The sequence below is a fragment of the Pelmatolapia mariae genome, linkage group LG9 (assembly GCF_036321145.2).
Source record: "Pelmatolapia mariae isolate MD_Pm_ZW linkage group LG9, Pm_UMD_F_2, whole genome shotgun sequence".
Lineage (NCBI taxonomy): Eukaryota > Metazoa > Chordata > Actinopteri > Cichliformes > Cichlidae > Pelmatolapia > Pelmatolapia mariae.
In genome coordinates, this window is record NC_086235.1 from 8,293,588 (window position 1) to 8,308,619 (window position 15,032).

Genomic DNA, 15,032 nt, shown 5'->3' on the forward strand with positions numbered 1-15,032 from the left:
GTAAACCTGACATCTGTGGAACAGCTGAGCTGTATGATGTATACAAGGACACAAAACATTATTTACCATCAGATCCCGAGCCCTCCATGTGTTAATCAAGAAACTGCTACTGAGCTTCATCCATAAATAATGAATAAATTAGGAGCTAAAGCTAAAAGGACAGTTTATTTGTACCATCTTCACGTGAACACATTCAAGAACATCACAGATGAAAGAACCATTAAAAACTTCCACACTACATAAAGCAAGAAAAATAGTTTTTCTTTCAGGTGGTTTCAGAAAAACAAAAACATCAAACAGCTCCAAGACTCTCTTTGAAAGAACTAAAAACCTTTATTCTCATGGTCCAATCATGAGTGAACTCCCCGATGAAGCCTTGTGTGCTAAAACATGTCAGAGTTTTAAAGGTTAAACATGAGTTTCCAAAACGTTTTGCTGGAGAACAATGAACTATTTGACTGAGTTTCAATTATTTACAGACGAGCAAAACCAGGACAGAGAAAAAAGGACAAAACTGACTCAGTAAAACGACAGAAAATAAGATCCCATGTAAATCTGTATTAAGTAGAAGTTCAGCCCAGCAACCAGTTCAGTTCAACACAAGTTTAAATGATTCTATCTGAACTCTGTGGAGCCTGATCTCAAGATTTTTGAGTCTGACACTGAAACCAGAGGATCTTTCTGTCTCTTCAGATTCACTGTGATCCAGTGATGGGAGTGATTTCAGCCCTGAGTGATCACGCTGATGTTTGCACAGAGCAGAAGATGAGGTGAATGTTTGGGCACATTGGTAACAGTGAAAGAGTTTATTAGTAACGTGGGATCGTTTGTGTTTGGAGTATGAACTGAGATTCCTGAAGCTCTTGTCACACTGGTCACAGTTGTAGTTTCCTTCCATGTGTGCACGTTCATGATAGATACGACCACTTGATTGTGAGAAGCTTTTGTCACAGTGTCTGCACTTGTATGGTTTCTCTCCTGTGTGGACTCGTTTGTGTGTTTTAAGCTCCCATGCAGTGGTGAAGGATGACCCACACTGATCACAGAGGTGCTTTTTAACCCCACTGTGAATCAGTTCATGTTTTTTTAAGTCACGTGATGAGGTGAAGCTTCTCCCACATTCTTTGCAGTATTTCAGTTTGTCTCCAGTGTGTTTACGTTGATGTATTTTTAGGTTCTTTTGCTGACTGAAAGTTTTTCCACAAAGGTCACAACGAAAGTCTTTCCTACCACCACAGTGATGACAGGGTTGAGAACTGGATCCATCTGTGTCGCTCTGCTTCTAAACAAAGACACAAAGACAGTGTAAGTCAGTCCTTCAACATTTTTATCCTGAACGTCGCCTGAAATAAAGAGCATCTCTGCAGACGTCCAATTACATTTTACTGTTTCAGTGAACACACTCAGTTTACTGGGCTGCAATAACTACAATACTACCACCATAATACTACAGTAATACTAAAATCATAACTGACATGAAAATCTGAATAATCACTCAGAGCTGCTTTTCCATGCAGTAGAATTGCTAACATGCTAACACAGTTTAATGAGCAGAGTTGTTCCAAACAGTCAGGCTAAAATGACAAGATAACAATATAAATACATACCTCACAGTAACTGCACTTGTAGAGTCTCTTTCTGGTGTGGATCTGTTGGTGTCGTCTCAGGTAATGTGGAGATTTAAAAGTCTTCTCACACAGGTCACATTTATAAGGTCGTCCCTCAGTGTGGGTAAACATGTGTTTTTGTAACTGTGCGTCTATAGCAAAGTATTTGCCACACTGTTCACAGCAGTACACATCATGTCTGGTGTGAATGCGTAGGTGTTTATTTCGGTACCATCTCCGGCTGAAAGTTTTTCCACAGATGTCACAGCTGTATGCCTTAATTCCAGAGTGGGTAACTAGATGCTTCTGTAAACTGCTACTTTGAGTAAAAGCTCTGCCACACTGATCACAGCTGTATGCTTTAACTCCACTGTGGATGAGTTGGTGTTGTTTTAGGGAATCCTTCCTGGAAAAAGACTTTCCACACAAGTCACAGCTGAACGGTCTCTCTCCAGTGTGGATAAACTGATGCTGTTTTAGTTTAGCCTTCCCAGTAAAATCCTTCCCACACTCGTCACAGCTGTATGCCTTAATTCCAGAGTGGGTAACTAGATGACTCTGTAAGTGGCTACGGTGAGTAAAAGCTCTGCCACACTGATCACAGCTGTACGCTTTAACTCCACTGTGGATGAGTTGGTGTTGTTTTAGGGAACGCTTCCAGGAAAAAGACTTTCCACACAAGTCACAGCTGAACGGTCTCTCTCCAGTGTGGATGACCTGATGCTTTTTTAGTGAAGTCTTCAGAGCAAAACCCTTCCCACAGATGTCACAGCTGTATGCCTTAATTCCAGAGTGGGTAACTAGATGATTCTGTAAGGTGCTACTTTGAGTAAAAGCTCTGCCACACTGATCACAGCTGTACGCTTTAACTCCACTGTGGATGAGTTGGTGTTGTTTTAGGTGACCCTTCGTGGAAAAAGACTTTCCACACAAGTCACAGCTGAATGGTCTCTCTCCAGTGTGGATGACCTGATGCTTTTTTAGTGAAGTCTTCAGAGCAAAACCCTTCCCACAGATGTCACAGCTGTATGCCTTAATTCCAGAGTGGGTAACTAGATGATTCTGTAAGGTGCTACTTTGAGTAAAAGCTCTGCCACACTGATCACAGCTGTACGCTTTAACTCCACTGTGGATGAGTTGGTGTTGTTTTAGGTGACCCTTCGTGGAAAAAGACTTTCCACACAAGTCACAGCTGAATGGTCTCTCTCCAGTGTGGATGACCTGATGATGTTTTAGTGAAGTCTTCCCAGTAAAATCCTTCCCGCACTCGTCACAGGTGTGTTTTTTCTCTCTCTTTCTTCTGTGAGGTTTGTCGGCCTCCTGAGAGCGCTGACTTCTCGCTCCATGTTGGTCCTGCAGTGACAGAGATACAAACAGAGGCAGTGAGTGAAATGCAGTCGTGGAAATAAACTGAACCTTCAAACTCCCTCCATTAACACTAGTTTTAAACCTGAAGGTGGAGTGTGGCACCAAACACCTTAAAGGTCTCTTATCCCCACCTGCTGGTAGTAGAAACACATTACATCCAACCTGGTGCTAAAAATAATTCACGACTGTTCAAACACTAAAATCATGCCCATCCCTCCTGATTGTGTGTGTGTGTGTGTACACACACACACACACACACACACACACACACACACACACACACAGTTGTTGTTTCTAATACATATTTCTATAATTTTTATAGATTTATACATAATTATTCAGTGATATTAAATCCTATGTTTGTTTATTTGTTTATTCAAAAGGAACCCCATTAGCTTCCACAACAGATGTTGCTCGTCTTCCGTCAAATACAATCACATAAAATATTATACAATAAAGTGTATTCAAGATATCCACATAATTTGGCTCTTACATCCACAGTGAGGTTTCACAATTAAAATATAAGCAATCAATAAAAACAATAATAATAATAAAAACAATAATAATAAAATAATAATATCAATAACATTGAGGCACATTACATAAATCTCAAAAACAAATCATCTCTTACAATATTACAACAACTATAAGTTCTGTAAATCGACATTTAAATGTTCATTGAAGTTTTGAATAGTTACTAATTCTCTAATTTTATAAGGCAATTTATTCCACTTGAAAGTTGCTCTAAATATAACAGTTTTACAAAAAGTTACTTTTAACTCGAGGATTTAATTGCAGTTTGTTGAAAATCGTGTAATATCATTATGTATTTCATCTGGATACTGCAGCTGAGCAGAAATAAATGTGGTGTGTTTAACAGAATTGCGTTCTTTATAACTACAAGGAAGCCATAGAATATTTGAGCCTGTACAGGAAGCCAAGAAAGTTGATAATGCATTTTATCGATATTAGTATTAGAGATGGCACGATGCCACTTTTTAATGTCCAATACCGATTCCGATATCATATGGATATCTGCCGATACCGATATGAATCTGATATAGCGTTTTTTGTAATCAATAAAACTGTTTTTTAAATAAATATCTTGCTGCATTTTGTATAAGTTCATACTCAAGTTTTAAAAACATGACACTAAAGCTATTCCGTTATACCAAATGAGCCCTTTCCTCTACTCCCTCTTCACCCACGACTGCAGACCTGCCGATGGTTCTGACACCATCATTAAGTTTTTGACACCATGGTCATTGGCCTCATCAGTGACAACGATGAGGCTGTCTACAGGGAGGAGGTGGATCGTCTGGCTGAGTGGTGCGACACAAACAACCTGCTGCTTAACACCGAGAAGACCAAGGAGCTCATCGTGGACTACAGGAGGAATGCTGACCCACATCCACCCGTCTACATTAAGGGGACGGCTGTGGAGCGTGTGAGCAGCTTCAAGTTCCTTGGAGTCCACATCTCCGAGGATCTCATCTGGACGACCAACTGCTCCAAGCTGGTCAAGAAGGCTCACCAGCGCCTCTTCTTCTTGAGGACTCTGAGAAAGAACCACCTCTCCTCAGACATGCTGGTGAACTTCTATCGCTGCACCATCGAGAGCATCCTGACCAACTGTATAACAGTCTGGTACGGGAACTGCTCCGCCTCGGACCGGAAGGCGTTGCAGAGGGTTGTGAAAACTGCCCAGCGCATCGCCGGAGCACCACTTCCTGCCATAAAGGACATCTACAGGAAGCGGTGTCTGAAAAGGGCTGGGAAAATCATCAAAGACCCCAGTCACCCATCACATGGACTCTTCACCCTCCTGCCCTCTGGGAGGCGCTACAGGAGCCTCCGGACTAAGACCACCAGGTACCGGAACAACTTCTTCCCCACAGCTGTCAGACTCCTGAACTCTGCCTCCTGACATCTGACCCACGTTAAACTCATGGACTGAACATACAAACAACCACCTACACACACACACAATGGACAACTGAAATAACAAAGAAAAGTATTTTTTGTGCCTCCCTTTCCCGGTTAATGCCCTACCTGGCCCCCTGGCAAAGCTTTGCTAGAGCCGCCCCTGTACAGTTACCAGCTGTCAGCTACTTAGAAAACATGAGAGAAGAAGAGGCAGCTGCAGCTTAAGGACACAGACTAACTCCAGAGTCTTTTTTTCCTGCATTCTAGCTGAAGTACGGGTGTCAATATAAAATTGTACTTAGTAGTCAGTATAAGCTTTTAATGATATAAGTTTGCAAATGATAGAAAACTGCATGTTGATCTTCTGATGATTTAGACTGTTGTCCACTACAAGACTTGTTTCTGTTTTATAAATTCTTTCTCACAGCGATAATAGCTGAACAAGCTATTATTATTTCACTCCTGCCAGGAAGAGGAGAGCTGGACACTTTTATCTCCGCTCCCTAACAAGAAGAGGGGCCGCGTCCTTCTGTAACCCACAACACACACACATACACCTGAACCACTGTTATCTTCACTCCCTTTTTGTATCCAACAACACACATACACACTAACATTCCTCTGTCTATGAACAGACGTATTCATTATTGTATTATTTTTTGTATATAAATAAAGACCAGAGCGGTAACAGAGCGCTGATCACAGGGCCCCCACTCTCTGATGTGAGCGCACTGTGACCGCCCTTGCAAGTAAAATCTGCAGCGTGTGTGTCACCACTCTCTGACTCTCAGCTGAAGAAGTGTTTTTTAGAATAAATCTCTTGACAACGGGACAAATCGCTTCCTTTTCGCCTCAGTATGGAAGAGATTAAGATTAAAAATGCTGCGGTTTGGAAGCATGTAGTGAGCAGGGCTCGCAAAATCGCTAGCCCGACGATTCTGGTAGCCCAGTCGGGCTACCAGAATCTATCCCTGCCCTGCCCGTCGGGCTATCATAGGAAGGAAAAATATATGTCAATGCTTTTGCATTCTTTCGGAAATGTAGCTGGGTAAATATGTCATTGGCATCGGTGAACCAGTCAATATGTGACTAGGGCTGCTCAATTAATCAAATTTTAATCTAAATTACGATCTGGGCTTTCAACGATCATTAAAAATGACTGAGCCGATTATTAGCACCTTCCTCGTGCTTTACTCTCGCGCTGCTCCGTGTGGCAAATCGAGCGCACCTCTCTCTCACGCGGCACAACAATTAAGAGGAGCTAACAGAGGGAAGCTCGGAAAGCTAAGCAGAAGTTATTTGGAGAGGAGAGTGACTGCCGTTGGTTGAAAAGAGGTTAAAAAAAAACCCTTCAGTGGTGTGGAAACATTATGGGTTCGCGGAGTCAGACGTGGATCAAGTAGACATAGTGTGTAAACTTTGGTGTTGTAGCTGCACCACAGAGCGACATGGCAAAGTTCACTAAACATAGATGTTTACATTTTATTTTTTATATTGCAAACATTTGCACTGTTATCAGTATTTGCACACTATTTTATACTATTTTTGACAATCTTTAAAGCCATTATTCAATACATTGTTATTGTTAAATAAATATCATCAAATAATTGAGATCTCAATTTCAGTGAAAATAATCGTGATTATCATTTTTGCAATAATCGAGCAGCCCTATATGTGACATATTGAAATCGCATTTGAATTTGCGCTTGTTTTTTGCTTTCACTTTGCAATCGCGCGAACTGTGTATAGAGAGCGACAGCACTGATTGGTGAGTGACGATAATTTGCGCACCAATTCCTCTGACATTGTCTTATCAATCGTTAGTTTACTATCAAACATGAGAAGTGAACTCTCCCGCAGGAAGCTTAAACATGTGAGAGGTTGATCGCGCAGAGAATCACTGAGCGTTATGTGAGTGCGTGTGTAAAGGCAGCAGGATATAATTTAGTTCTGCTGAGCCAAATAAGACCGGTCAGGGTGAAGAAGTGACAGCCAAAGAAAAACTTACCACAAAACGGAAAAGTTATGACAAATCAGACTATAAGGCAAAAAGAAAGTGCAGCTTTATGGTTTCATGGACAAAAGAATTTCTGTGGCTGCAATATGACAAGCTAAATAACCAGGGGTGCACATAAGTGGTCCGCAGGTGTGCATTCGCTGTCAAAATAAAATACGCGCACAAGATAAGAAGTTGCAACGCGTGTTTGCGTCCATAAGATTTTCTGGAGGAGGACAGACATTTGTTTAGAACTCTTAAAGATGTCGAAGAAGCTCCTTTAAGCAATTACTTTGGTGTTCCTCCACCTCCAAAGAAATGTCAGATGGAGTCCGAACCGCAAAAGAAGCGCGTATTCTAGGAAAAGTGGTTGCAGGAGGTGAGCTGGCTTTAAACAAATGATGAACGCACAGAGATTTGGTGCAGAATGTGCCATGAAAATCCCACTCTAGCGGACAAAAACAGTGCCTTTTATATGGACGCAAACGCGCGTTGCAACTTCTTATCTGGTGCGCGTCTTTTATTGTGACAGCCAATGCGAAAATGCGGACCACTTATGTGCACCCGTGTAAGTAACATAATGTTCTGCCGGGTGTGTTGTTGGTTTCCCTCGATTTCTGAGTTGACAAGTGCCTTTGTTACTGGGACCAGTAATTTTAAGAAAGGCCCCCATTAGAACCCATGAGAAATGCAAGAAATGGATTATTGCTCAGTCTGTAAATAACATACTAAAAATCAACCTGAAAAATCTGTTAAGGACAGCCTACTATGTTGCAAAGAGTGAACTACCACTGGCAAAATTTAGCAGTCTTTGCAAACTTCAAAAAGCAAATGTCCTAGATCTTGGTTCCACTTGCCTCTTACCTGTGATTTCAGTGGAAATTTCAAATTCAGGATCTGACACAGACTGATTCCTGTTGTACAGTTCTTACAAGTTCATAGAAATTTCTGTTCAATTACAACCAAGTATTTGAGTTGATGATTGTAATTTTTATACAATATTGTAATTTGTGTTTCAACAATTTTTTGATTAATGTTTTGTTTCCGTTACAATATTATACATTAAAGTATAATATTGTAACGGAAACAAAACAGGAAACAAAACATAAAAAAATTGCTCCCTTTTTTTATTCGGGCTACTTAAATTTATTTTGGGCTACCAAAAACTGAAGAGTCCCTGCCCGAAGGGCTACCAGGGATTTTGAAATTTTGCGAGCCCTGGTGAGACTCCAAATGCTCCACCAGTTCGCCGACAGGTCTCGCAGACAACAGCCGCTCTATCGAGTGACACATACTTCTCTGATAAGCAAAGAGCATTTCATAGCCATAGCTATGCCTTGTCCCGTTTTCTTAAAAACAGTCGATGTGCTGAGACCATGAAAGGTGGTGATTTATGGTAACGCCGAGTAGTTTAATCTGGGTGACGTGTTCTAACACTGGCTATGGAAAGACTCAGTTGTGAGTTGTTGACTAATCTGCTTCTAATTAACATAGATTTGGATTTAGATACATTTAAAATCATGTTGTTTTTACTTATCCAGTCAAACACATTCAGCAAATTTTGTTGTGACATGCTGATCAATTCAGAGTTGTCACTGGCTGAATAAAACATGGTGGAATCATTGGCATACCCAAGATTAAGCCAAGACATATTGCAGATCGTTTGTGAAAACTGAATAGAGAAGTGAGGCAGCTGCCTTGGGGTAGACCACAGTTCATGTCGCAGCTCTCGGAGAAATAAACATTATAATAAACCTTTTGCTGTCTTCCAGACAAATAACTTTCCATCGAGCACAGAGCAGCTGGTGAAAATCAATAACATTTTAGTTTATCAATCAAAAGATCAAAATTTATCAAATCAAATGCAGCACTAAAGTCCACGAATACCACTTTCCCATCATCTAGATGTTTATACCATATATTATCTGTCATATGAATTAGAGCTGAGCTGGTAAAATGCTTTTATGACCCTTTTGGTCAGCAGGAGAACACACACACACACATTCTTACCTGCATACACACACACACACACATACATACATACATACATACAGTGCCTTGTCTTTGTAACCAAGGGGGGTTTACGAGGGGAGGTGTGTGTAAACTATTGTGTATTGTGTGAACGTTTTCAATAAAAGGCAGCGAGAGGAGGCCGTCGTCGGGGTCATTCGTAATGAGATTCGAAGTGCGTTTCTGAGATACCGACGAGGCCTCCCTTGCAAGTAAATCAATCGATCGCTGTTGCCTTGTTTTTCTTTCACGGGAATAAGTCCTGGAGACAGCGGGGTCTGAGTTTAGACCCAACAGGTTCAGTGAAGAAAAATGTCTGATTGTAACCTGAGGGTCTTTTTTACATTAAGGAAAAGGCACCAAACATCAAACCAATTTAAGCCTAAACAGTAACACATGAAAGTAGAGCAGGGCGATATGACCAAAAATATTAACAGTGCAAATGCAAATTCCTCGGAGCAAATGTCGGCCAATTTCCACTGGAAATGCCTTTTGGTTAAACTGTCAGCAAGGAATTTGCATTTGCACTGTAAAATTTTTATATAACTTCAATACACATAAAAAACAGCTGTTTGTTTAAGTGAAAATACATTGATGGGATTTTTTGCACTAATAAAGTTGTGGAGTTGTAAAGTATTTTGTCTCGCGTCAATTATATCGTCAGTTATATTGTTATCGCAAATTTTCAAATGTATATCGTGATAAATATTTTTGGTCATATCGCCCTGCTCTGTCTGTCACCTTCTGTGTTAAGCTCATTGTTTTCTCTGTAGTGGCTGAGCTGAGTCCAAGTAGCTGAAAATGTTCCTCTGCTGCTCCGTCAGACTCTTCTCCTCCTGCTGATCAGCTGTAACACAAAGCAGATCTTTGTTAGGCTCCACACTGCACTGAAGAGTCAAAGTGTCTCATATGGTCATCTGACAAGTAAAAGAACACATTTTTGGCAACTTGTTGGAAAGAAACACAAAAGGTTTAAGCACCGATACAAAATTTTGCAATATCTATCTATCTATCTATCTATCTATCTATCTATCTATCTATATATATATATATATATCTATATCTATCTATATATATATATATATCTATATATATATATCTATATATATATATATATCTATATATATATATCTATATATATATATATATATATATATATATATATATATATACACACGTGTGTGTGTGTGTGTGTGTGTGTGTGTGTGTGTGTATAGATAGATAGATAGATCCCTTTTGAATGTTGGCAAGTATGTGTATGTGGTGTTAATATACTACTGTGCTTTGATGTCGCTCGTAAGGGTGAAACTCATTGTGAAACGTTTGAGAACCACTGCTACAGAACAATGGAGATTTCCGTTATATGGTAACACCCTCAACTCACGTGACAGCCAGAATTGTACAATACTGATGCTTGAGAGCGCGCGTGTGATGCAAGTATGTGTAGAGTGTTGAGCGCGTGATCAGTGGTGAGAAAAACAACTCACAAAACTCGACCTTTCTATACTCGTGGCTCACTTGCACTTCTAATCTATTCGTTTGCACACTTACACACACACAGCTGCTGTTTCCTGTTTTGCTACACTCTGGAGAGGCTCGCCTTTAACGGTCTTCTCTCACAGAGAGCAACAGAAAACTTCATTCAGAAAACTTCGAAAAACTCAAGATTGACTGAACTCAGTTCAAAGTTACCTTGACACTTACCTTTAGATGTGGGAGGTAGTGATGGTCCGCTTGAAGCTGACGCTCCGGTGCCTGTGTCAGAAAGATTAACTGCTTCAGAAGCACTGTGTCGAGGCTTGATTTGTTTGGCCAGAGTCACGTGATTAGTGACGTCTGAAGCTTCATTTAGAACGTACTTTTTTTTTCTTTTTAAAGTTTGACGAGCATCTTGACTTTTGGTCTTTGGATATTAACAGTCCTGGGTATGTGACTTCTTGTTTAACAGAAATGTTACAGATAGTATTTGCAGTGCAGCCTTTAATTGCTAGTAATTCATATTTTTTAGATTTAGACATAAACCAGATGCCTCAGAGAAATCACTAATAACACTAAGGGCTAGACGGATTTGATTTGCATTCTTCAAGAAGAGTGGTGTCATCAGCTAGCTGGCTGATGATGAGCTCCTTATCAGCTATGGTGATTCCTTGTAAAACAGGTCAAATCTTGGGGTGGAGTCTTAATCATTTTAGTTGAGCTATTGCCTTTTGTGTACAAGGTTTTGAATCTTCACAGAAAAATTATCCAAAGCCAAATTTTTTAAAAGAGCGGAAAATAAATGTTCAATTGTATCAAAAGCCTTTTAAAATTCCAGGAAGAGAATGAAGCTATTGTCAGATACCAAATCAGAGTAATCAAGTAGATCCAAAAGCAGTCTAATGTTATTAGAAATGTGTCTATTTCTCTATTTCTCACATTTCTCATGTCTCATCGATAATTGTGTCCAAGAACTCTTTAATTCTGTTAGCAAGTACTAAAGCCATAATCTCATAGTCATTATTGAGCAGACAGATGGGTCTTCAATTATCAATAAGAAGTAAGTCTTTGTTTGGCTTTGGAATAAGTGTTATGAGACCCTGAGTAAGAGTAGGAGGGAGGGTGTTATTCTCTATACTTTCTATGAAAACCTGCAGTAAGAACGGAGTAACTAATTACTGATTACTTCTCCAAAAAAGTAATCCCGTTACTTTACTGATTACTTAGTTTCAAAAGTAATTAATTACTTAGTTACTTTTTAAAAACACGATTTACAACCTTAATAGGTAATAAAGTGATAGATCTTTCAGCCCAATTCTACTTTTTCTGCATAATCCATCATACAAAATGTAATCAAATGGAAAAGTTTCTTTTTAAAACTTGTTTTATTAGTTTTAATCTTTTAACGTTATGCATCAAGCAAAAATTTAATTATATGCCACATTCTCTGACTGGAAGAAATTTATTTAACATTTAAACCTTTTTTCTGCACATTCCAGCAGATAAAATAAAATAGTTTTTTGTGTTTACACTCACTCTTTTAAATAGATGCAAGTAAAACACAGCAGAAAATAAATAAAATCAAAGACTAGCGGTCCTGTTGCTCTATTTTCACCTGTAAAGCAGGAGTGGAGTAGGCGGAGGTTTGCCCTGGTGCAGGTGTGCCGCAGCGGTCAGTGGAAGAATCCGCGAGTTTCTCTGTGAATTTCCGTGGTACGGAAATACGTGGTAGCACACTCGGTGTTTGCTTGGAAGTTTAGGGGTTTTTTTCGCTGTAAAAAGAAGTTTTCTTCCCACGCACAACGGACGCTAATGTTTTTGTCACTTTTTATGGAATCAAACTCAAAGTAAGGTCAGTACTTCCACGCTTTAAACGCTGCACGCTCATGCTCTCTCCCGCACTGGATATATTATCCATTGTTGATATGCACACAGCTGTTGTCACGAACGTCGCACTCGCTTACGTCACTGTCATGAGACATTCTCGCAAAAAAAATCACGGTTTTAGTAACGCAGCGTTCCTACGGGAAAGTAACAGTAATCTAATTACTGTTTTTGCAATAGTAATCCCTTACTGTAATCCGATTACTTTTTTCAACGTAATCGATTCTCACATTAAAATATCGATATTTTAGTAATTTAGGGTAAATTTGTAGTTTATCATTAACAGGAACACAGTGGAAAGAAACTATGGTCGTGTCCAAATTCATGGGCTGCCTCCTCCTGAGGCCGCATTTGTAGACCGATTACGTCACAGCGACGCGCCGAAGGCTGTCCAAATTCATAGGCTGCTCCGAATGCAGCCGACAAATGGGTCCTCATTTTCTCCGAATTTGAGGATGGGTCTGATGTATCGTTCTTTGCCCACCATATCCCAGAATTCATAGCGCGGCCCAGCCAAACTCTAGTTTCCGGTAATGGCGGCTGGTACTACGTTTTAAAATTACTCTTATTAATTTTTCTGGGTCACAAAATAAACTTTTAACATATTTTCAGGCGAGAAAGTAGCTGTGTAAACATCAAATATCTGCTCGGCTTATCAAGATATCGCATATTTGGAAAAGTGCTTTGACGTTTTCGGAGACGCCTGCTACCCACCAGCTCGATAGCGAGCCGGGAGCTCGAGGGTCACTGAAGCCGCCGAGAACGGCACAACTCCCGGCACATCATTTTCAGATCACCGCGGACTTTCGCTACTCGGGTTAAGTTATAAGTATAATCATGAAATATAACCTGAGACAACCTAAAAATGCTATTGTTGGGCTTTTACAGTGTTTTGTTTGTTCGTGAGTAAATCGGTTTGGCTGAGATTAAAGTTATTAGATTAGATTAGATAAAATAAAACTTTATTAATCCCCCGAGTGGGTTCCTCCTTGGTTTTTATACAGCTGACTAAACGTCAAACAGAAAACTGATTAAACAGAAGTGTGAGATGGTCGAGAATTTACTCCAGTGTCCTGTTATATTTTATATAGCAAGGAGCAGACGGCCGAGTTTATTAAACTCCACCGAGACAGCGGTGACGTTAATCAGAAGGCTGGACTGTCCAATTTCACTGCCGTTTACTTCCGGCCTACCCGACCGTCTGAGGACCCGGCCCACTTAGATTGCGAAGGCCCGGTCCTCAGGAGGATGCAGCCCATGAATTTGGACATGACCTATATCATTCGAATTGTCTACATTCAAAGGAACTACTTCCTCTTCCGCCTTTCATAGTTATGTGCGAAATACGGCTGTATAAATGTCTCGGAGCCCCTTGGTGTGCGCACTCACAACAATGACTGAGCGTAATTGGAGTCATGTGCGGACGTATTTTACCTCCACAAACAGCTGAGACGTGGTTTGCGATACATGTGGCAAAAAAGTGCTCCAAGAGTGAGGTGTTGTGGCCATACTTGCCAACCTTGAGACCTCAGAATTAGGGAGATATTCTAAAGGGCTTTTAGGGTGGGGGGATAAATACATTTTACAGGGTTTATTTATCGGATAAAATACATTAAATGTCACCGTTATTATTGGCCGGCCTGGAAACAGCGGGGGTGTCCAAATTCAGAGGCTCTTTCCACCTGAGGACCCGGCCTTCGCGGTTTAAAGAAAGCCGGGTAGTACGTCACGAGCTCCCTCGGTGGAGTGAAATGCTGCCATCTGCTCCTTGATCTAAAATATAACCGGGCGCTGACGTAAACTCTCGACCGTCTCACACTTCTGTTTAATCAGTTTTCTGTTTGACGTTTATTCAGCTGTGTGAAAACCCCGGAGGAACCCTCCCGAGGGATTAATAAAGTTCAATTTAATTTAATCTAATCTAATAACTTTAATCTCAGCCAAACCGATTTACTCACGAACAAATAAAACACTGAAAAAGCCAAACAATAACATTTTTAAGTTATCAAAGTGACTTGTATATCATGTTTAACCCGAGTAGCGAAAGACCGCGGGGGTTTGGAGACGATGTGTCGGTCGGCTCAGATATTTGAAGTTTACACAGCTACATTCTCACCTGAAAATATGTTAAAAGTTTTTTTGCAACCCAGAAAGAGAAATAAGAGTAATATTAAAACGTCGCTGCCGCCATTGTTTGAAACTGGAATTGGCTGGGCTGCGCTATGAATTCTGCGATATGGTTTTTCAATTTTGTTGTCCGAGTGGAAAATCGGGAGAAATTCGGGAGAATGGTGGCTCCGGGAGATTTTCGGGAGGGGCACTGAAATTCAGGATTCTCCCGAAAAAATCGGGAGGGTTATGTGGTTGTGGCAACATTACTAACCTTGTCAAACACCTCAGAGTAAATCATATTACAGAATATGACGAGCGTATGTTGAGGCGAACTGAAGAGGATGAGAGGGACAGGTGCTGTTAGGGCGAGACAGACGTCTCTCACGGAGTCCTTTATAGTGCTGCAGGCAGGTAAGGTGTTCAAATAGCGCACAACTTCAGTTTTTTTATTTCTATATGATGAACCCTGCATTATTAAGTGATAAGAACAAGTAATCTGTTGTCCTGTAATCATTATGATGCTATAATTTGAGATACAATAAATAAAATAAGTTTTTGTACAAAGTATCAGTATCGGATCGGTATCGTCGATACCACCCTGAATATTACTTGGTATCGGATCGGAAAGGAAATCAGTGGTATCGCACATCACT

At 40.4% G+C, this 15,032-nt stretch overlaps 1 protein-coding gene across 1 annotated transcript; it reads right to left on the minus strand.

The window, feature by feature from the left end:
* Positions 1-309: 309 nt before the first annotated feature.
* On the minus strand, positions 310-10,716 carry LOC134634463 (gastrula zinc finger protein XlCGF57.1-like). Its single transcript, XM_065471670.1, has 3 exons — positions 10,612-10,716; positions 9,649-9,754; positions 310-2,960 (listed from the first exon to the last, which is right to left on the minus strand). The coding sequence occupies exons 2-3, from the start codon at positions 9,664-9,666 to the stop codon at positions 1,575-1,577; spliced, it is 1,404 nt and encodes a 467-aa protein (XP_065327742.1). The 5' UTR covers positions 9,667-9,754; positions 10,612-10,716; the 3' UTR covers positions 310-1,574.
* Positions 10,717-15,032: the final 4,316 nt, after the last annotated feature.